General features: G+C 38.1%; 1 protein-coding gene across 2 annotated transcripts in view; it reads left to right on the forward strand.

Annotated features, from left to right (window-relative positions):
• Positions 1-24,864, forward strand: part of LOC150101235 (neutral amino acid transporter 9-like) — a 350,447-nt gene that overhangs the window by 166,020 nt on the left and 159,563 nt on the right. For both annotated transcript variants that reach the window (XM_090401257.1, XM_090401256.1), the window contains exon 6: positions 13,845-14,012. In XM_090401257.1, coding sequence (XP_090257383.1) covers positions 13,845-14,012 — 168 coding nt within the window. The remainder of the gene's footprint in view (positions 1-13,844; positions 14,013-24,864) is intronic.

Raw genomic sequence — 24,864 nt, forward strand, 5'->3', positions numbered from 1 at the left:
GAAAGGAGGTAAATTTGATATGAGAGAGGACGTGAAGGAATTATTAGAGGTAGCGAAAGAAAAGAGTGACAGAGTTAAGATAGTGAGTCTGTTGCTGCGGTATCACAGAGAAGAGTTTAGGAGGCCATAATCGCAAATGACTTTATGCGCAGGTTATGTAGACGGTGTGGTGTGGATGTGTGGAGTGAGTTTCATGGGCGAAAGAATTTGTGCAAGATGGATGGCTTACATTTGAATGGATTTGGTGTGCAAAGACTGGAAAAAGTGTTGCCGAGTGAAGTGAGAGTGGATGTGCAAAATCAGGGAAACTAGAACTATTAAGGAGGAGAGGAAGTGAATTTGCAGACATCAGTGAGGCCATTGAGTGTAAGAATGTTTATAATGTGCCCGAGCCAGTAAGAAGGACAAGAAATCAGAATGGGAGGGTTAGTATAACGCATCAAGATTGGGGTGGGACAAAGGGCCCTCTGCATTTCATGTATACTAATGCCAGGAGTATTAGGAACAAGAAGGAAGAATTTTTGGCCTTGGTCAGCTCTTCCTGGCCACAGGTTATTGGCATTAGTTAAACATGGCTGACAGAAGATGATATAGTTAGTGGGATAGAATGTGTAGGGTATAGTGTGTTCAGGAGGAACATAGAGAATAAAATGGGGGGAGGAGTGTTATTGATGATAGCTGATGAACTGCAACCAAGGAGAATAGAAGTTGTATTGCAGGATAGTGAAAAGAGCTCATTTAAGGCTATTTGGTGTGAGATCGAGACTAATGGAACAAAATGTACAGTTGGGTGCTGCTGTAGACCAGGTGATGGAATAGATGGTGGAGATAGTATGCATAGGCAAATTGATGAAATGAGTGGAAGGAGGGTAATTATTATGGGGGATTTCAACTATGATAACATTGATTGGAAGCAGGAGAGGACACATGGGAGGAAGGTACTGGATTTTATCCAATTACTGAGGGATAATTGGATATCATGATCAATACTTGATCGGCTGCTAGAGGGATTCGTAGTCGTTTGTGTTTGTTGAAAGTTCCTGATAAGATAAGTGTTATTTTAAGTTATCGTTGATAAATTTACTTGAATACGTAGTTTTGTTTGCCTTGCGTATCTTAGTGCATCTGTTTGTGTGTTTTTGGTGTTTCATTTTTTTATTTATAAAATACGTTAGAAGTAAGTATGGCTCCCGTACGAAGGAAAATGGCAGCCAGTAACGATGGTTCGCCATCTTTATACAAGAACAATAATATAAAGGAGATGATTCAGTGTACTATCTGCGAAATGTACGCATTGCAGAGTGCGGTCAGATTGTGGTTAGATGATAATAAAGGAGAGAATGTGTGTAGAAAATGTATGGAGAATGAGGAATTAAAGTGTATTTCGGGTTGTGAGTGGGATATTTTTGTCAAACTTCAGAATGAAGAAAATAGTGATATGACAAGAAATGGCGAGGTTGTACCAGAGAACTGTGAGGGTGTGAATGATAGTATTAATTCAGAGCATATTAATGGTTTTACAGAGAATAAAAAAGATGAGATAGATGCAATGAATCAGATCGTGTTGTTGAGTGGCGCGATACAAAGGGCACAACAGCAGCTAGAGCATATGAGCAAAAGTCGACTGAATGAACCAGCCAATAATAAAAAGTATGATAGGAAAAATAAGCGTATGAGTCTGAACATGAACAAAATGAAAGATAGAGTGCTGTATGGAGACTCGTTAGTACGAGGTGTGTGTTAGTAGAGGATTTGACAAAATCGTACCAACCTGGTGCGACCATAAAGGATGTAACTGAGTCTATTAGAGAGCAAAAGGAAAGGTTGACAGAAATGATTGTTGTGGCAGGTACGAATGATTTTAAAGGACATAAAATGGAAATGATCGAGGACCCGAATGAATTGTTTGAGGTAGCAAAAGAAAAGAGTATGACAGTGAAATGTTTAAAAAAGGGCCATAATAGCAAATGACTTTATGCGTGGGTTATGTATGACGAGTGGTGTGGAATTTGTGGACGTGTGGAGTGAGTTCGATGGGCGAAAGGATCTATATAAGATGGATGGCTTGCATTTGAATGGATACGGTGTAAGGAGACTTGAAAAAGTGTTGCTGAATGTAGTGATGTGCAAAATCAGGGAAACTAGATTTATTAAGAGGGGGAAGTAGATATACAGTCCTTAGGGAGGCAGTTGAATGTATGAATGAGTATAATATGCCCGAGCGAATAAGGACAACAAATCAGAATGGGATAGTTAATATAAGGCATTGAGGTAGGATTGGGACTAATGGGGGTCTTAAATTCATGTACACTAATGCTAGGAGTATCAGGAACAAGAACGAAGAGTTTTTGGCCATGGTTGGCACTTCCAGACCACAGGTTATTGGTATTAGTGAATCATGGCTGACTGTTGATGATAAAGCTAGTGGGATTGAATGTGATGGGTATAGTGTGTTCAGGAATGATAGGGAGAATTAAATGGGGGGGGGGTATTGTTGATGATAGCCGATGAGCTGCAGCCAAGGAGAATAGAAGTTGAATTGCAGGATAGAGAAAAGAGCACGTTTGAGGCCATTTGGTGTGAGATTGTGGCTAGCAGAACAAAATATACAATTGGGTACTGCTATAGACCAGGTGATGGAAAAGATGGTGGTGGTGACAGTATGCACAAGCAAATAGAAGAAATGAGTGGAAGGAGGGTAATTTCAACTATGGTCGCATCGATTGGAGTGAGGAGAGGACACACGGGAGGATGGAATTGGATTTTATGCGGTTATTAAGGGATAACTATCTGCGACAGCATGTAATGGAAAATACTAGGGGTCAGAGATTGCTTGACCTAGTAATTGCATCTGAGAATTTGGCTGTAACGAATATGACCACATTGCCACCAATTGGTGAGAGTGATCATAGGGTCTTGACTTGGGAGGTGGCTAAATGTGTGGAATTTACAATTAAGACAGGGTACATGTGGAATTATCGGGCTGGTAAGTATGACAATCTTAGGAGTTTGATTAGTTCAGTACCATGGCATGTACAACTGCAAGGGCTAGAAGTGAATAGTGCATCTGAGGCAGTTAAGAAGTGTTTGCATGAAGCAATGGCTGACTGTATACCTAGACTCCGAATAATAAATCAACTAGGAGTTAAATGGATGAATAACACCATTAAGCTTGATCTGCAAAAAAAAGAAACAACTGTGGGAGGAATTTAAGGAGAAAGGTGACCGGCAGGCACATGAACGATATAAAGCACAGGCCAGAAGGGTAACGAGTGTGGTAAGAAAAGCAAAATAGGATTACCAAAGTACATTGGCCATGCAGGCTAAAGAGAATCCTAAACAGTTTTTTTGATATGTTACAAGTAAAAGAAAAAATGTATATCGGAGAATGATTTTAAAGAATGCCGAAGGTAGGGAGGTAACTGAATCAGTTGATATAGTTGAGTTACTGAGTGAGCACTTTGCAAGAATATATCATCCAGGTGGTGACATTGCAGAAACGAATGAACCAATAGATTATACGGGAATTGTGGTGAATGAAGTGGAGGTGAGTAGTCTATTGCGTAACCTCAATGTCAATACATCTGTGGGATTGGATGGTATACCAGCTCGTGTCGTACGAGAAGTGGCTAAAGAATTGTCAGTACCCTTGACCATTTTGTTTAATTTGAGTCTCGGGGTGGGTTAGTCCCGAGGGGGTGGAAGGAGGGGAAAATAGTTCCACTGCATAAAGGTGATTCCATGACTGCTGTTGTAAATTACTTTCTGATTAGCATATCAGGTATCGTTGTCAAGGTCTTGGAGAAATTTGTCAAGAAAAGAATATAGGATTGGATAAATGAAAATGGGATATTGTATGGGGGACAACATGGTTTTGTGAAGGGTAGATCATGCATCAGTAACTTGCTCACGTTTTATAATATAGTGACGGCGGAACTGGATAAGGGTAATGAGTTTACAGTGGTTCTACTGGACCTTGCTAAGGCCTTTGACAGGATACCACATGGAAATCAGTAAACTGGAGTAGATGGGTATGGATATAAGGTTGGTGAGATGGATAGGAGGGTGGTTGATGGAGCGATACCAGAGAGTGGTTTATTCAGGAGTTGAGTCTAAAGATGGCTTGTGACTAGTGGTGTGCTGCAGGGCTCTGTTCTTGGACCACTGCTTTAAAATTTGTTCATTAACGATATAGGAAAGGATCTGATGAAAAGTTGGGTAGAGCAATTGTGAGTGCACAGGATGTCAAAATTTTACAGGATGATTTGGATAGTTTGGAGGACTGGGCTATGGAAAATGGATGTCAGTTTAATGTGGCAACGTGTAAGGTTATGCATTTTGGAGTGAAAAGAATAGCAGCAGTATATCGCATTGGTGGAACCATACTCCAGGAGATGGACGAGGCCAGGGATTTGGGAGTGTTGGTGGATAGGGAATTGAAGTTTAGCAGGCACATTGCAAAAGTGGCTAAATCAGCTCATCAAATCACTTGTTTTCTGAAAAATACTTTAACAAGCATAGACAAACAAGTTATTGTTCCTGTTTATCGAGCCTGATAAGACCCCATCTAGACTACTGTGCCCAGATATGGGAGTTTCATATTGATCGGGAGGAGGTGGAGAGGATCCAGAGACGAGTGACCAAGATGATAGCAGGTCTATGGAATGAACCTTAAGAGAACAGGTTGAAGATTTGTGGGTTGCAAATTTGGTCGATAGGCAGACAAGGGGTGATATGATTGAGACATTCAAATTACTGAAGGGTTTCTATAAGATTAATTCAGAAGATATTTTTGAGAATAGGACTGGTGGTGGGAGTACTAGGGGTCATACATGGAAGCTGGGCAAGAGTGTCGTTAGCAAGCATTTTAGAGCTAGGTTTTTTACTTGGAGAGTGGTGAATGAGTGGAATAAGCTGCCAGAGTCTGTTGTGGGTGCTACGACCGTGAATGAGTTCAAGGTGAGGTATGATAGATACTGTGTGATTGTCGAATAGTTGTTCTTGACATGAAGTTAGGGCCTCCCTCGATGAGTCTGTATACTCCTTGGTGTTGCCCGAAATAATAATAATAGCTTTATTGCTTCCACCTTTGAACATTCTGACACTATTTGTTGTTTTTTTTAAGTCTTCATTTGATTTCAATAATTTTTACTTATTTATTCAATTTTAATTTGTTTGGATAATTAAAAAATATATATTTATTTTATTAATTTAAGTGTCTGCCTGTTGACCAGCTGTCCCATTGTCGCAGACTACAGGTTGAGAAACACTGCTCTAGAGCATTTATTAGGAAGTGGACACATTTTGTAGATAATCTCAGATATTTTTGTACAAGTTTCTGATGTTTTCCTCCGCTTTGACATTATCTCTCTGTTCTTGCTTGACACCATTCTGTGATATTTGAATTTGTAAGACAATTTGGTTGTTTTTGCTGGAAAAATAAGATCGATAAACTCACTGAGGGTGCAACACTAGGAGAGTTTTCTATCCCATTTTCTATTCTATCTTTTCTGTTCTTAATTAATTATTATTTAAACCACCTACACGATACTTTGTTTTGTACTTCAGTAGTCCTCCTCCCCCTTATCCATACAGTCAACACAGATCTGAAAATATTAAATGGAAAATTCCAGAAATAAACAATAAACAATTCATAACTTTTAAATTGCATGCCATTCTGAATAACGTGATGAAATCTCACACTGTCCAGTTCATCAGCCCAGGAATCATTGTTTGTCTAGTGTATACTGTATACACTGTCCACCCATTAGTCACTTAATAGCTGTCTAGGTTATCAGATTGACTGTTGTGGTATACCAGTAGTTTGTGTACAAGTAATCCTTATTTTACTTAAGAAGAAATCGCAAAAGTAATTTTATTTTATTCATGTGGGGGGACCCGCTCATTCCTCGACTGTCGCTTAGGACTTTTTGAGCTCTCCTAGTGTAGGATTAAGTACGTATTTTATGACTGTAGATCTCTGTGTGTTCATGGGCTAATTTGCCCGTTCTGAGGGATGAAAAACCCGAGTTTCTAGATGAAAAACCCCTCTACCTCCATATGAGACTGGCTAATTCACCTTTAGTTGAAAGAGACCAGATGAAGATTACTCATGTCATGGATGGGAATCGAACCTAGGTCTTTCCAACCAAAGGGCTTCGTCTATACCGACTGAGCTACGGATACTCTGCAAGAGTAGTGATATTGGCAATTCACATATTCCAAAGAGAAGCCGTAAAGTGCTTCCTTTAAGTTAAAGTAAAAGTTCTTGACTTTAACTTAAAGAAAAGAAAAAATCATATGCTAATATTGCTAAGATTCCATTCACATAACTTTTATTACAGTATATTGTTAGAATTGTTCTATTTTATTATTAGTTACTGTTGTTTAATCTCTTGCTGTGTCTAATTTATAAATTAAACTTTATCATAGGTATGTATAGGAAAAAACATATATATAGTATATGTAGTAGTCCCCCCCCCCCCTGCAGTTACCTGAAACTGCAGATAGTACCAAAGCCTAAATATGCTGTTTTTTCCTGTACATACATACTAATGGTAAAGTTTAATTTATAAATTAGGCACAGTAAGAGATTAACAACAATAACTACACTAATAAAATAGACAATTATAACAACATACTGTAATAAAAGTTATATGAATGGAATCTTAGCAACCTTGACATATTTATTTTATTATTTATTTATTATTTTATGAAGTTGAGATCTTTGTTGAGAACTTTCACCTTTTCACTTAAAAGGAAGAACTTTATGGCTTCTCTTTGGCATATCTGAATTGCCACCAGCATCACTACTCTTGCACTTTGGGGCCATTATTAAGTAAAATAAGGATTACTTTAACATAAGCACTGCAGTACCATGATAGTCAATCTGAAAACCGACATGGTTACTAAGTGACTAACGGGCAGGTAGCATATACGGTACAGCTTGGATACTCTGGACAAAGGGGTGATTCATGTCCCCGGCGGAATTTCATCACATTACTCAGAAAGGCGTGCAATGATAGAGGGAGAATAGAAAGAGTAGAAGAGAGGGAATGAGAGAGAGGTATAGAAATGATAGAAGAGGAGAAAATAGTAGCAGTAGAAGAAAGGGAATGAGAGAGAGAGAGAGAGGTATGGAAATGATAGAAGAAGAGAGAATAGAAACAGTAGAAGAGAGGGAATGAAATAGAGTTATGGGAATGATAGAAGAGGAGAGAATGGAAACAGTCAGAAGTCAGAGAGGAGGAATGAGAAGAATGTGAGGGAGTGCTGGAGCCAGGGATAGAGTGATGCCAGGACAGCAGGTAAGTAGGGGAACACAGAGTAAAAGAGTTAGAGGGGAGAGTGATGAGTGATGCAGATGAGCAATCAAGGAACAGAGTGGTAAGAGCTGTAATGTATGGAGACTCGATGATCTGTGGTGTGCAAGATAGGATGCCACAGGAGGGTTTGCCTGGAGGAACGATAGAGAGTGTGGCTATGACAATTAGGCAGGGTGAAAGGGTAGATGAGATGTTGTTGATGGTGGGCATGAATAACTTGTGAGGCAATGTAAATCAGGTGGCGAGAGATCTGAGATTCTTGCTTGAGGTTGTACAAAAGAAAACACAGAGAGGAAAGATTGTGTGTGTGTGTGTGTGTGTGTGTGTGTGTGTGTGTGTGTGTGTGTGTGTGTGTGTGTGTGTGTGTGTGCGTGTGTGTGTGTGTGCGCTGCTCAAATATGATAGCAATGAACTGAGCAGAAGAGCAGTAATAATGAATAGCATAATAGTCAGAAGAGAGGATTGGAATATGTGGATGCTTGGAGGGCATTTGAAGACAGAAAGGAACTATATGTGAGAGACTGCTTACATTTGAATGAAGAAGGATGTAGGCATCTGGAGAGATTGCTGTTTCTGAATGAATTGGTGTGTTAATGCAGGGGAAACTAGAATTCCCTGGGTGGATGGTAGCAGGGGTGGCCTCTTGTGGGTGCTTGGGGGAAGGGGACGACATCAGGTAACACAGAGTTCAGTGGGAACTGGAGGGGATACTGATAGGTATAGAGGCAATAATATTTTTATGCTTTATACTAATGCCAGGAATATCCAGAATAAAGGAGATGAATTGATGGTGCTGATAGCATCAGCCTGGCCAAAGATTATTGGGATATCTTAGACGTAGTTGATGGAAGATGATATAATAACAATAATAAGCATATTTTGGCAGGATAGGAAGGGAAAAACGCAGTGGTGGTGTACTGCTTATGATAAGTGATGACTTATGTCCTCTAAGAGTGGAGGCTTTGGAAGGCAGTGATACTAATGGTTTTGAATAGCAAGAAAACAATGGTTTTCTTGCTATTCAGTGAGGAAGAGGTGGGCAAGACAGGATATTTAGTAGGGTGTTGCTACAAGCCATGGAGCACAGAGGGTGTGGAGCAGGAGATGTTTAGGCAGTTGAGCTTGGCAAGTGCAAGAAGAATGATTGTTATGGGAGATTTTAACTACAACAGTGTATGCTGGGAAGAGGAAAATGCATGTAGTAATAAGGGAATGGAATTTCTAGAATTCTTGAAGAACAAATGTCTTGGTCAACATGCAACAAGAGGTTCAAGAGTTTTGGATTTGGTCATAGCATCAGAAAAGCTGATAATAACTGAGATGACATCTCTCTCCCCCAGTTGGAGAGAGTGACCATGTGGTTTTGACTTGGAAGATGAATAGACATGCAGGAGTATCAAAGAAAAGGGAACATATGTGGAATTATAAGGCAGGTGATTATAATAGTCTTAGACTATTATAATCAAAACTGAAATAATGGAATATAAGGAATAGCAAAATTGGAAGGCCAGGATATCATTCCTGCTTGGGAAATTGGAAAGAAATATTTTTTAGCAGCAATAGTAAACTGTATTCCACGACTGAAGAAGAGGACACAATTTAGTGTAAAGACGATCAATATCAAACAAGTGCTGCAGGTGAAAAGGAAGTTATGGAAGAGATATAAGGAAAGGGGTGGAGAGCAGATGCATAAAGAATATAAGACTCAGGCCAGAAGGAGGAGAAATGATTGTGGAAGAATGACATTGTGGGATAAAAATGGGAATAGAGTGAGTGATTCAGAGGACATAGTGGAGTTGTTCAATGAACACTTTATTGGAGTATTTCATCCTGGAGAAGTAGGTTTTAATACTAGAGGGATAGGGCAGGTTCAAGCTTTAGAGGTGCAAGAGGAGAGTGTGTTTCAAATACTGAGTACTCTGGATGTCAGTAAAGCTTGGGACTTTATGATATTTCACCATGGGTTTTGAGAGAATGTGCTAAAGAACTGACAGCTCCATTGATCAGGCTTTTCAGTGAAAGTGGCTATGGGAAAGGTACCCAAGGAATGGAAGGAAAGTAAGATAGTGCCATTGCATAAGGGCAGTTTCTGTGTCATCAGTAGTTGTTAAGGTTTGGAGAAATTAGTGAGGGACCATATACAGCGTTGGGCAGATGAAGGTAATGTTATCTGTAGAATCAACATGATTTGTTAATGGACACTCTTGCTTTAGTAATATCATTGCCTTTTATAATAAAGTGACAAGAGCAGTTGATGAGGGAAAGGCATATACTGCCGTTTTATTGGATTTTAGAAAGGCATATGATAGGATACCATATGATAAGCTGATACTTAAGTTGCAGCACATGGGTTTAGATGTTGAGTTAGTCAACTGGATCCAGGATTAGCTATCTGATTGTTATCAGAGAATTGTGTACAATGGGGCAGTATCAAGGAGGCAGAAGGTTACAAGTGGAATTACACAGGGCTCAGCCCTGGGACCTGTATTGTTTAACCTTTATATCAATGACATTGTCAATGGATTGCAAGAGGATATTCAGTTGTTTGCAGATGATATGAAGCTGGGAAGGGTTATTAGTAATAGTGCAGATGCGGAAGCCCTGCAACATGATTTGAATAAACTAGACAGATGGGTAAATGAATGGGGATGTCGGTTTAACACAGCAAAATGTAAAGTCTTGAAATTTGGAATACATTGATGGGAGGCTGCATACTCAGTTGGAGGAGCTGTACTGGAGTGGAGACGAGATCTAGGCGTGATGATTGATAGAAAACTGAAATTCAGGGAGCATATTGCAAAGGTGGTGAAGGTAACCCAGAGGATTGCTGCACGATACTGAGAAGGATGCTGACCTGCAGAGATAAAAGAGTTATCATTCCATTGTGTAAGACCCTGATCAGATGACACTTAGACTTGTTCTCAAATTTGGTCCCCAGGATTTGAAGGGTATAAATTAACTGTGGGAAGGGTATAGAGCAGATAACAAAGATGGTTTCAGGACTGTACATGTTAGTTATAAGAATTGCTGAGGGAATGTGGACTGCAGAGTTTGGTAGATAGGAGAGGTGATGTGATTGAGACTTTTAAACTGTTGAGAGGCAGTTACAGGGTTAACAATGGGGAGTTCTTTCACTTTGTGGAACAGCAGGATGGAGTGATGACAAGGGGGCCATCCCTGGAAGTTACAAAAGGAAACTGTGAACAAGAGGATGAGAAGTGGTTTCTTTGCTTGATGAGTGAACCATGGAATGTATTGCCTGATAGAGTGGTGAGAGCAAGAACAGTCAATGAGTTCAAGGAGTGGTATGATAGACTTTGTGTTTCCTAGGAAGACTTCCCATAATAAGTCTCTTGACTCCATGGAGGCCTGAATAATAATAATAATTTAAAACTTATACATTATTTATTTCTGGAATTTTCCATTTAATATTTTTGGACTGGGGTTGATCGTGGATAACTGAAACCATGGAAAGCAACCCGTGGATAAGGGGAACTGTGAGATATATAGGGTTTAGTACTATCCACGGTTTCAGGTATCTACTTGTAGTCTTCAAACATATCGGGGGGAAATACTGTATTCATTCTCATCTCTCTTTCTGGGTCTGCTATACAGATGATGTATTTGGCCTATTATGAAAACTAACTACCCTCTGACATCAGATCATCATTTTACATCCACATGCTTGTTTGATTATGGAAAAGGACATTTCTGGAGTTTACCCCTTCATGGACATCCTACTTAACCGTAAAGCATCTGGTACCATGTCAACCAGTGTATATTAGAATCCTACCTTCACTGGTAGATATATACATCAAATTCCTAACATGTGCAATCAGTTGGTGTATGGAATATTGTAATAGTACTACATGAAAAAAGTTACATCATTATTAACTTCCTACCCACAATTTCCCTCCACATTAATCTGATCTGTCAAGAATCCAATATTAGCAGATGTTATATTTCTGTCTTCTAAGGCATTTCTTACTATATTAATCCACCTAGATCTTGGTCTTCCTCTGGATCTTTTTATCACTTGTTTTGCTAACCTTTCCTCTCCCATTTTGTTTGTGATATACCACCTGAGATTGGCTCTGATAACACATTGCTGAATGCTAACAATATCAAGTTCTTTTTGAATACCGTCATATGATGTCATTGAATACCATCTGTTTACTCCCTTAATCTTTCTCAGAATTCTCATATCTCTGGTCTCAGTGTTTGATCAGTGCTTTATTTCTAATCCATAAATTAAAATTGGGTTCAGCACTGTTCTGTATTCAGCTAGTTTAGTATTTTGATTAATTTTTTTTTTGTATTCCATATACATTTATACAGTTATTTCTTACTTGCCAGTTTTTCTATTTTCATATTTAATTTGCCATCTTTACTAACATTGTGCCTTTAATAAATTTAGTTTAATCCTTTATCCAAGTGTGAGTAAACAAAGTTTGTACCTGAAAGTATCTTCAGGACTGGGGTAACCTTGCTATTGCTTCTGCCTGGTATCTCCACACCTGGCCTGGCTCCCACTGAAGAGATCTCAATAGAGGTTGAAACTAGTCTGGGTAGTGGTCCTTCCCTTAATGCATAACATTATACATATCTGCAAGGAGATGTGTTTTGCATTATGGGAGATAATACTGAGGTAGGCGTGATGTAAGCTTGTCCCACCTTTGCAACGAGTTGCCCTGTGTTGTACTACCTTACCCCAGGACTGAAGATACTTTCAGGCGCAAACTTTGTTTGCTCACACTTGGATAAAGGATTAAACTAAATTTATTATAATCTAACCAAGTGAAAATAAACTTTCAACATCTTTCTCTAAATCCAGAGTAATTTAATACAAAAGGTGGCACACCGTTTGACAACTCCTATAGGTAGAGATGACCTTGCTATTGCTTCTGCCTGGTATCTCCACATCTGGGCCTGGCTCCCACTGAAGAGACCTCAATAAAGGTCGAAACTAGTCTGGGTAGTGGTCCTTCCCTTCATGCATAGCAGTATACATATCTGCAAGGAGATGTGTTTTGCATTATGGGAGATACCAAGATAGGAGTGTTGGTAGCTTGCTCCACCTTTGCAAGGAGTCGCCTGGTTTTGTACCACTTTACCCCAGTCCTGAAGATACTTTCAGGTGCAAACTTTGTTTGCACACACTTGGATAAAGCATTAAACTAAATTTATTATAGTCTGACCAAGTGAAAAATAAACTTTCAACATCTTTCTCTAAATCCAGAGTAATTTAATAAAAAGGTGGCACACCGTTTGGCAGCTCCTATAGGAGGAGATGACCTTGCTAATGCTTCTGCCTTGGTATCTCCACTTGGGCCTGGCTCCCACTGAGGAGACCTCAATAAAGGTCGAAACTAGTCTGGGTAGTGGTCCTTCCCTTCATGCATAGCAGTATACATATCTGCAAGGAGATGTGTTTTGCATTATGTGAGATACTGAGATAGGAGTGATGTTAGTTTGCTCCACCTTTGCAACGAGTTGTCCGGTGTTGTACTACCTTACCCCAGTCCTGAAGATACTTTCAGGCGCAAACTTTGCACACACTTGGATAAAGGATTAAATTAAATTTATTATAGTCTAACCAAGTGAAAAATAAACTTTTAACATTGTGCCTAAATAGATGAAATGTTTTGCTTGTTCTGTAGGTTCTCCATTCAAGAATGCAGTTAATATTTTCACTTTCTGCTTATTTTCATTGTCTTTTTCTTATTGATTTTTATGCCAAATTTGTTACAGCAGTTATTCAGTTTAGTCTGGGGATCCTGCAGACTTGTACTGGATTTATTTAACAGTATATGCTGTTAATTCCTATTTATTATTTTGTCACTTTCATGATATTTATTTTCTATGTTTTACTAAAGTCTTCCCATGACTTTTGTTTAGTTAGTTTTACACATTGCATCACTTTCTTATATTTTTCTATCTATTTTTTAAGAGCATAAGCTGACTTACTTGCAAGGAACTTTCAATATGCGTTCTTGTTTTCCATTACTGTCTCTTTAACCCCCTAACTCCACCATGGAGTTCTGAATTTTCTCTCCTTGCCTCAACATATGTGCCTTTCTGGCTGATTCTAGCAATGTTTTCTTTAAGATTTGTTGGTGAATTATCATTGAGAATTGCTTCTTGTTCATCATTGATGTACTGTTTCATTACCAAATTACATTAATAATTACTAATTTTTAAAGAGCAATAAATCTTGTCACAATATCTGAATAACTATTAAGTTGGAACTATAAATATAGTCATCAGTACCAAAACTTGTTTCGGTGTTGATAGCTAATAGTTTCCAACTTTTTAGTTATTCAAATATTGCCAGCCAAGACTCTATTTGTTGCTCTTTCTTGATTAATTATCCATTTTGATGTAGATATCTTACAAAATAAACAAAAAAAAAAAAACATATATGGAAAGTTTTAGTTTTTCTCTAGCATTATTATGATTATTTGTATACGAAATGATACATGGGAGTATGTGTAAAAATTTATGAATATAACATTTCAGAACTTCCTTCGAGTGCTGTTGAATTTCCTGATATATGCCGACATCTTCTAGGAAGGTGGGCAGAGTGGACGAGTATAATTTTTTCATTGGTAACTCTAGTGGGTGGTGCTGTTGTATATTGGGTCTTGATGTCTAATTTTCTCTACAATACTGTTCTCTATATTTATGGTAAGTTGTTTCAGTATTTTTAAAATTTAACTGTTAAGTTAGTATTTATTATAAAATATTGTTTTTTTTTAATCATTTTGAGAACTTTTAAATATTGAACCTTTTTAGAACTCATAAAATTATATGATTAAAAATTGGCTTGAAGTGTTTTATACCAAATTTTTAGCATTTTGAGTGCTGTGTTACTATGGAATCAATCTTGAAATCCCAGATATTTTGATGCTGTTCATGATTTATTATTATTACCAAAATCTATGAAATCTGACCCACTCACCATTATAATTACCGTCTATGCTAACTACGCTTAAATTCATACACTTTTTTTTCTGCATCACCATATCATCAGTCATAAATTATTTGCAGATATTGCAACACCAAACAAATTAAATTAAAGAAAGATGTTTATTAACTGGGTTATATTTTTCTGGATTTCAAACCATCACCTTTCGAGCAAACATGTTACAGTTTACATTCAACAATGAGTAAGTGAAACTGTTCAAATTGTAATGTAAAAAAAGATCTGATGTTGTAAAGTTGTAATTTGTCATCCTCTGATGTAAACAAAAAGATAGTATTTGAGTTCTGTATAAGTTGATCTTAGACTGGAAGACTGTTATCCTCAGATCAACACCTACATAACTGTACTTTTTTTAGATTAGAGAATGCCAAACTAGGACTTGAGATCTTTTGTCATGTCTAGTTTCACTTGCTTATTGTTGCATGTAAACTGTAATGTGTTTGCTCTGAAGGTGCTGGTTTGAGACCCACCAAAATATAATAGGTAATGAATGTATATTTTTATAATTCAGTTTGTTTTAGTTTTGTAATACCATTAAATTAAGTTATGAATAACATCCAACACCTAAGCTTGTCAATTGGATTATTCATCAATCATGAATTACATCTTCATACAACTTCCAGACATGATTTCATGTTCTTCCTCATTCTGCTGTATGATAATCATCTGCAATGCATTAATTTGGTAAAATCTACTCACCAGGTTGTCTCTGTCAAAAGCATTTCCTCTTGTTTGCCAAGTTCCTTGCATCGTATCTTTTCACACTTTCCTCATGATTAACATTCTGGACACTTGATATTACTTATTACTTTATTCACTCATCTCTCTTATAGAAAGGATACTGTAGAAAAGATCCTAGAGCTTCTCATTCTCACCACTATGAAAATTAATGCCAAATCTCTGTATTGTAGTTGGGGTGTGGTCTAAGCTAATCCTTACACAGTTGTGTTATAATTTCCATGTCCCTATTTTAACAGTATCCTCTTCATTGCAGCAGTTCACTTGCTTCCTGAATTTCATTTCTTTCCTTCCACTTCCTGCAGCACAAAATTATGAATAGTTAACACATTCTACCTCCTGCATTCCAAATTTGAAATCTTTTCATTTAATAACTGAACTTTTAACCCTTTCATTTGGCATTCCTCCTTGCACCATAGCACTACTCATGACACCACCATGCATTATTTCCAAACAACTGATCTCCTATTCAAGCTAATTCATGGTGTTATTAACATGTAAGTTATGGAATAGTAATCCAAGAACAGAGACTTACAGCTTTGTTATCCTGCATTGCTAGGCTACTTGTGTGCATTATTATTATTATTGTTTAAATGCAACTTGATTCCCGTGAGAACTAATCTTTTATCCAGTCTGCTAATGTATTATGCATCCCACCTTCCTTAATTTAAATACTGATTTGGCATTGTATCATTGATAAACTCAAGTTGTGTAATATGGAGCATATCCTGGAAGAGGAAAGTCACCAGCAGTGTACTGCATGGATATGGTTCATTTGTTACTGTTTAATTTATATGTAACTGATATTAGGAAAGTTTAAAGTGCAATATGCAGTTTTTTGCAGGTGATGCAAAAACTTAGGGAGAACTGTGAGGAGTGGAGTTGATTGCTTTTCAATTTGAGTAGAATAAACTGAGTGGGCAAGTAAGTGGAGCTAACAGTTCAGTGTTGTAAAGTGTAAGATTTTGAAAAGGTAGAAATTAGAATTGGATGCAGAGTATACAGTTTATGAGATATCTTTAAGGAGACAGAAGCAGGATCTGGGATAATGATAGGTAGGGATCTGAAATTTAGGATCACATAGCCAGAGTTGTGAGGATGTTACAACACATTATGCAGTGATGACTAGGGCATTAATTACTTCTAGGTGAAAGAGGTTATGGTTCCATTACAAAAGGCCTTGATCAGGCTTCATATGGAATCCTTTGTGTTTGGTTACCTGGTTTTCAAGATAATGCTAATGTGCTGGAAAGGATGCAGTGTAGAATGACTAGGGAAGTGTCAGATCTCTGGAATTATGAGTATGAGTGAGGACAGATGGAGAGAATGCCATTTGCAGAACCTGGCAGGAGGCGGAGGGACTGGTAAGGTCTTGTTACCAGTTAATATAGATCTAATTTAGCTTTATGAGTTACAGGCCAAAACTAGTCGTGTTTTTATATTAAAACCTTTTTACTTAAATCTCAGTTCTAGTCATTCAATTCTTTTTAAAAAATATGTATGTTAACCGAGTTAATGATCATTCTTTCATCTATAACCTTCTTGACGAGGCTTCTATTATTAATAATAAAAGAAACTTCAACAAGACACTGAAGAGGATTGGAGAAGTTTCTTTTATTATTAATAATAGAAGCCTCGTCATGAAGGTTATAGATGAAAGAATGATCATTAACTCGGTTAACATACATATTTTTTAAAAAGAATTGAATGACTAGAACCGAGATTTAAGTAAAAAGGTTTTAATATAAAAACACAACTAGTTTCGGCTTGTAACTCATAAAGCTAAATTAGACCTACTTATTAAAAACAACTACTGTCTGAAAGAATCTCGGATACTAAACGAACTCTCGCTTTTCTTTTCAATAAAAAAGAACTATTAGCGGAAAAACTGGAAGAATCTCTAGATAATGAAAGTTGGCATACCTTTAATATAAACTGTGAATCTCAAGCAGCCACAATACAATATAATAACAAAGTAAATCTTATCTTATAAGAAAATTTGAAGCATTAAAAAGAATATGACCACCATTCTGATGTTCCAGGAACTGCATATGGTGCACAACATTGATTTGTCTCATGTGTAACATTATTCGATCTCTCAAAGTTGGAATATCGGGTACATGTCCTTAATACACAATGCTTTTAAGAAATCCCCACAGCCAAAAGCCACAAGGATTGAGATCAGGCAATCTTGGTGGCCATAGCATGGGAAATGCACGACTAATGATTCTTCTGTCAGAAAAATGTTGTCGCAAAACATGCTGTACCTGAAGTCCAATGTGGGGTGGTGCACCATCCTGCATGAAGATGGCCGAATCGAGACATCCTCTTTGCTGCAGTTGTGGAACCCCAAAGTTCTGTAGCATATTGGCATACCTGTTAGCATTGACGGAACAGGTCACTGGTTCATTTTGGCGATTTTCCTCGTAAAAGGCACCCTGCACATTCGTCATCTCCTGTTCCACAATAGCAGTTGCAACTTGTTCAACTATTTGGTGATTGATTGGTTTGCATCCCCTGCCTACCTGCACTGCTAGAGTTCCAGTAGTTTCAAATCGGCGAATCAGTTTTCCTAAGTTTGTTACGCTAATCGGTCCTTTTCGTAAATTTTTCATACGCCAAAATCACGAAGACAAGCACTGGCATTATTGTTCCGCTGATAATAGAGTTTGACTAACAAAGCACGCTCACGTAAGGTAAGAGACATTGAAAAGCAGTTCGTCTACGAATGATAAGAAATCTCACAGGCTTTCCTTTTATTGCATGATTGCTCACAAGAAACGTGATAATGCAAATTAATGCATTTTACTCGGTTAACAGTGTCAAAATTTCCCCTGTTGGCGACTTTTGGTACTTTTTTTTTTCATTAAATCGAATCTCCATGTTCCACTGTGTACACTACCGAATATTTGTGTGTTTCATCCAACACATTACTCGCTAGAGGGCTCTGAACACTTGACATTATTTTATAATCACCCGGTAAATATTGCTTTTTTTTTTTTATGTGAATCCTACCTACATTAGGTTGTAAACCTATAACAGTGCTCTTCAGCCTTTTTAATACTTAACACCCACTTTTTTTGTAACTTTTGTGAGGGTAAACCCTCTTTCTACTCACTAATATTTAAATTGAAAAAAGTTACATACCCTACATAAAACTATAAAATTAATTGAAATCACCTTTAATTTAATGAGATCTTGAACCTGATGCTGAGAAACTGAGTGTTGGATATCTGGTTCGATTTTCATAAGGAACAAGCAAAGGTCTCCTCTTTCAGTGATTTCTCAGACAGTTTCTCTGTGTGGTGACTATACAAGGCATGTTCAAAAAAAGACCGAACTTTTGTTATAAAGACTTTATTACTCATTTTACAACATTTTAAGCACTGTCCCCTTCAAAGTAGTCCCTTCTACTGGTAATACACCATTCCCAACATTTCTTCCATTGTTGGAATGCACTTTCTGAAATGGTGTGCACTTCTCTTATCACATTTTCTTGAATCTCCTCTATGGTTTGGAAACGACATCCTTTCAAAGTTTTAAGTTTGGGAAACAGGAAAAAGACTACTAGGGCAATTGCATTGGCATGCAGTTTCTGACTGATTTCAACATGGTTCTCTTTCTGATCATTAATCAACAAACACAGCACGAATTTTGCACTGACACGATTCATCTGAAGTTTTTCAGTAAATTTTGATGGCAAGATCCTATGCTAATGCCTACTTCATCAGCAACTTTTCAGACAGTTAAACAATGATTACCACGAATCACAGCACAAACACCTCTCAACATGGTTGTCATCTGTTGATGTGGAAGGTCATTCAAGCCTGAGATCTTCACTGACCAACTTTCTGTCTTTTTTTAAAATGCTTAAACTATTCATAGCACTGTGTTCGGCTCATGCAGTGCTACCTGTATGTTTGGTTAAGCAATTGAAATGCCTCTGTAAACAATTTTTATGAAGCTTGCAGCAAATTTTCACACACACGTTATACTTCAAGCTTTCATTGTTGCATTGTCATTAATCCGACGAACAACTTGTACATGTGCTCACTTCAGTGGATGTTACTCGATGGCTAATACTCATAGCAGAATGGTTCAAGTGGCAGTTTGTTAGCAAAACTTGCTGCTAGGTATGCTTAATAGCTGCAGCATGCTCTCTGTGCTGGGGGGGGGTATGCTATTTAAAAAGTTCAGGTTTTTTTTGGATATAAGTCAGGATATAAACCTGAAATTTGGATATAAGTCGGGCATTTTTTTTTTTTTTTTTTTGGCAGAATTTTTGGTATCCACAACGATTAAAATTCGATTTGCTCTCTCATGATATTTAAGTTCTGATAGTTCTTCTTGACATGATATATCAGCCTCAGCAGCATTTGCAGTAAAAGGATTCGCCATCCAGTCATACACCTTCAAGTTCAAAATATCACTAAATAATTTTTCCATATCCAATTTAAGTTCATTGAGGTGACTACTGAACTTTCAATCTCCTCTGGAATTAAATCTTTTGTTGATGACACAGAAACTGATGAAATTCCCTTCTCAAAAGATTGTGATGGAAAAGATCAAGTTTTTTTGATAAATATTTTTGATGGAGGCTGGAGTTTGGATTGAAAGTGATAGTGGTGGGAGAATGTGTAGAAAGTTTATGCAAAGTGAGGAGTCGAAGTATGTGTCAGGTTGTGAGACAGTTATGGTTGAAGAAAGCCAGAATGCAAGTGAAAATAGTGGCTCGATAGGGAATTGCGGTGTACAAGATGGCAATGTGAGCGGTGATCTAAGAAAGAGTGAGAGCAATTATACAGAAAGAGAAAATGGTTTGAATGATAAAAAAAATGAGGAATTATTTGTAGGAAGTGAGATCGCTAGGCTGCGCACAGTGATACAAAATGCGCAGCGGCAATTAGAGCACCTGCAAAACTCTTTTCAGAGTGATTCGGCTAACGTAAATAAACAGCGTGGGAGAGTTTCCGAAATGAAGGAAAGAGTGTTGTATGGTGACTCGTTATTAAGAGGAGTAATAGATGGGAGTGTAACTAAATCGTACTTACCGGGTACAAAATTTAAGGATGTAAGTGAGAGTATTAGAGTGCAAAAACAGAGGGTGAAAGAATTAACAATTGTGGCGGGTACGAATGAATTGAAAGGTGATAAATTTTTTATGAGAGAGGACTTGAAAGTATTGTTAAAGGTAGCGAAAGAAAAGAGTGACAGAGTTAGAATGGTGAGTCTGTTACCGCGGTATGACAGAGAGGAGTTTAGAAGGAGGGCCATAATCGCAAATGACGTTATGCGGATGGTGTGGTGTGGAATTCGTGGACGTGTGGAATGAGTTTGATGGGCGAAAGGACTTATACAAGATGGATGGCCTGCATTTGAATGGATTTGGTGTGTGGAGACTGGAAAAAGTGTTGCTGAATGAAGTGAAAATGGATGTGCAGAACCAGGGAAACTAGAACTACCAAGGAGGGGGGGGGGAGTGGATATGCGGACATCAGTGAGACAGTTGAGTGTAAAAATGTATATAATGTACCTGAGCCAGCACTAAGGAAAAAAATGGGAATGGGACATTTAGAATAACGCATCAAGATAGGGGTGGGACAAAGGGATCACTGCAATTCATGTATACTAATGCCAGGAGTATTAGGAACAAGAAGGAAGAATTTTTGGCCTTGATTGGCTCTTCCTGGCCACAGGTTATTGGCATTAGTGAAACATGGCTGACGGAAGATGATATAGTTAGTGGGATAGAATGTGTAGGTTATAGTATGTTTAGGAGGGACAGAGAGAATAAAATTGGGGGAGGGGTGTTATTGATGATAGCTGATGAACTGCAGCCAAGGAGAATAGAAGCATTGCAGGATAGTGAAAGGAGCTCTTTTGAGGCTATTTGGTGTGAGATTGACACTGGCAGAATAAAATATACAGTTGGGTGCTGCTATAGACCAGGTGATGGAATAGATCGTGGAGATGGTATGCATAAACAAATTGATGAAATGAGTGGAAGGAGGGTAATTATTATGGGGGATTTCAACTATGGTAACATTGATTGGAAGGAGGAGAGGACACATGTGAGGAAGGAAATGGATTTTATTCAATTATTAAGGGATAACTATCTGAAACAGCATGTAATTGAAAATACTAGGGGTGTGAGAGTGCTTGACCTGGTAATAGTATCTGAGAATTTGACTGTAATGAATATGACCATGTTGCCACCTATTGGTGAGAGTGATCATAAGGTCTTGACCTGGGAGGTGGCTAAAGGTGTGCAAATTGTGATTAAGACAGGGTATATGTGGAATTACCATGCTGGCAAGTATGACAAGCTTAGGAGATTGCTTGGATCAGTGCCATGGCATGTACAACTGCAAGGGCTGGACATCGATAGAGCATGGAAAGTGGTCAAAGAGCATTTCCAGGAGGTTATGGCTGATTGTATACCTAAGGTCCGAATTGTGAAACAAGGATGGGTTAAATGGATGAATAACACCATTAAGCTTGAGCTTCAAAAAAAGAAACAACTATGGAGGGAATTTAAAGAAAGGGGTGACCTGCAGGCACACGAACGGTATAAAGTGCAGGCCAGAAGGGTAACGAGTGTGGTAAAAACAACAAAAGCCGATTAAGAAAGGAAACTAGCTATGCAAGCAAAAGAGAATCCCAAACAGTTCTTTCAATATGCTGCAAGCAAGAAAAAAACTGTACATGGCAAAATGATTTTAAGGAATGACGATGGTAAAGAGTTCACTGAACCATTCGATATAGTGGAGTTACTGAGCGCACACTTTGCAAAAGTATATCATCCAGGTGGTGACGTTGAAAAAATGAAGGAATCATTAGTTTATACGGGAATTGTGATGAATGAAGTGGAGGTGAATAGTCTATTACAGAACCTTAATGTGAATACATCTGTGGGATTGGATGGTATACCGGCACGGGTCTTGCATGAAGCGGCTAATGAATTATCAGTGCCCTTGACCATGTTGTTTAATCTGAGTCTCGGGTCTGGCTTAGTCCCGAAGGCGTGGAAAGAGGGGAAAATAGTTTCACTGCATAAAGGAGGATCCAAGACTATGGTTGCAAATTACCGACCGATCAGCATATCAGGAGTCGTTGTCAAGGTCTTGGAGAAAGTAGCCAAGGGAAAAATACAGGAATGGATTGTTGAAAATGAGATACTGTACAGAGGACAGCATGGCTTTGTGAAGGGTAGATCATGCCTCAGTAACTTGCTCAAGTTTTATAACAAGGTGATGGCTGAACTGGATAAGGGAAATGGGTTTACAGTGATACTGCTGGACCTGGCAAAGGTGTTTGACAGGATACCACATGGAATTCTAATACTTAAACTACAACATATGGGAATGGATATAGGGTTGGTGAGATGGATAGCTGGGTAGTTGATGGAGAGATATCAAAGAGTAGTTTATTCAGGAGTAGAGTCCAAAAGACGGCCTGTGACTAGTGGTGTGCCACAGGGTTCTGTTCTTGGACCACTGCTGTTTAATCTGTTCATTAACGATATAGGGAAGGGTCTAAGTGGGACAGTTCATTTGTTCGCTGATGATGCAAAGTTGGGTAGGGCGATAGTGAACGCAGAAGATGTCAAAGTCTTGCAAGATGACTTAGATAGATTGGAGTTCTGGACTAAGGAGAATGGATGTCAATTTAATGTGACAAAATGTAAGGTTATGCATTTTGGAGTGAAAAGATTAGCAGCAGTATACCACATTGGTGGAACTGTACTCCAAGAGATTGATGAGGCACGAGATTTAGGAGTGTTGGTGGATAGGGAGATGAAGTTTAGGGGGCACATTGCGAAATCAGCTCATCAACTCACTTGGTTGTTGAAAAATACCTTGACGAGCAGAGACAAGCAAGTTATTGTACCTCTGTACCGAGCCCTGATAAGACCTCATCTCGACTACTGTGCCCAGATTTGGTCACCTCGGTTCCTTCTTGATGGGGAGGAGGTGGAGAGGATCCAGAGGCGAGTGACTAAGATGATAGCAGGTCTATGGAATGAACCATATGAGAACAGGTTGAAGATTTGTGGGTTGCAGAAACTAGTTGATAGGTGGAAAAGGGGAGATATGATTAAGGCATTCAAATTGCTAAAAGGATTCTATAGGATTAATTCAGATGATATTTTTGAGATCAGGACTGGTGGTGGGGAGAACTAGGGGACACCCATGGAAGCTGGGCAAGAGCGTGGTTAGCAGGGGTGTTAGAGCTGGGTTCTTTACTTTTAGAGTGGTAAATGAGTGGAATAAGCTGCCAGAGTCTGTTGTGGGTGCTATGACAGTGAGCGAGTTCAAGGCAAGGTATGATAGATACTGTGAGAATGTTGAACAGTTGTGTGAACATGATGTTTAGGGCCTCCCTCGATGAGTCTAAGGACTCCTGGAGTAGCCCGTAGTAATAATAATAATAATAATAATGACACAACATTTTTGCAACTGGTAAATGTTATATTGGCTCCTTGAAGCTGCAAATTAATTTCATTAAATTTCTCAAAAATGCCTGCTAAATAAAATGCATCATGCTTTGTTTTTAATTGTTGAAAAAGATCAGCCTCATTTTCACTTTCAAAAAACTGTATGACACCATATAATTCAACAAAATGAGTCAAGCATTGCACCCCTTTGAGAGCCAACAAGCTTCTGTGTGTAACAGTAACCTAATAAATTGCTCTTTATTGTCCTGGCATAGCTGTCGAAACATTATCATTTTTTGGCATTCGATTTGATCTTGAAGATCAAATCGAATGCCAATAGCCCTAATTATTATACTTAATGATGCTTTACTCGCAATACACTTACAGGATGTTGCTTATGTACCACAATGAATATGCAAAACGTTTAGCACTTCATCCTTCAAATAAGCAACAAAACCACGATAGCGATCTATCATTGATGATGCTCCATCAATAGTACAATGCAACAATATTGTTCAAGGGTATATTATTTTTTGCAAAGAATAATTTCACAGTAGTAAATATTGATAATCCTTTTGTATCTGTAAGAAGATTTAAAGTGAATAACATTTCTTGCAATATACTGTTTTCTTCAAGCTACCGTACATATGCTATCAATAAATCAGTATTATTTGCAATGGTAGACTTGTCCAACTGCATGGAAAATTCTGAGTTTTGGAGCATTCTATAAGTTTATTTTCAACATTAACTGCCATTTCGTCACTCCATCGCCTTACTGTGGTATTGCTAAGGGGGCAATGTTTTCATAAATTCAGTTGATCCTGATGTGTTACTGTTGAGATAAATTCTTTGATAGAGGATATTATCAAAGTTTCTCCAATGGTATGGCTTTTAGCATTTTTTGCAATTAATTGTCACATATGATAAGCTGCAGTTAATCCATCTTTGTTCTTTGCATTTTGTTTCTTGAATGAAGCAGTTATTGTAGAATGATTTTGAAATCTTTCATATAGTTCTTGAAAATATTCAGTGGGCTTATGTTTATCTTTTGGATGCTTTGTAGCAAGATGTTCTCCCATTTGACTTGGTTTCATTGCTTTGTTAAAAAATGTCTCATGGCACAGTAAACTTAATAGAAGCTGTTTGTTTGTGATAGATTTGATGAAACCCATCTTCAGATACTTAGGTAAATAGCTACGAGCACATTTCTTTTATTATTATTACATGACGCCTTCAGGGACTCCTAAGACTCATCGAGGGAGGGCACCAATTCTGTCATCCACACAAGCGCTATCTACTGCCTACCATCGCACTAGTATTTTCATAGACAATCACGAGCATCCATTCCTATGGTGGGATTTGAACCCACAGCCTGTTGG

This window comes from Typopeltis vanoorti, chromosome 12 (assembly GCF_054136105.1).
Source record: "Typopeltis vanoorti isolate ZY-2024b chromosome 12, IOZ_Tvanoo_1.0, whole genome shotgun sequence".
Taxonomy (NCBI): domain Eukaryota; kingdom Metazoa; phylum Arthropoda; class Arachnida; order Uropygi; family Thelyphonidae; genus Typopeltis; species Typopeltis vanoorti.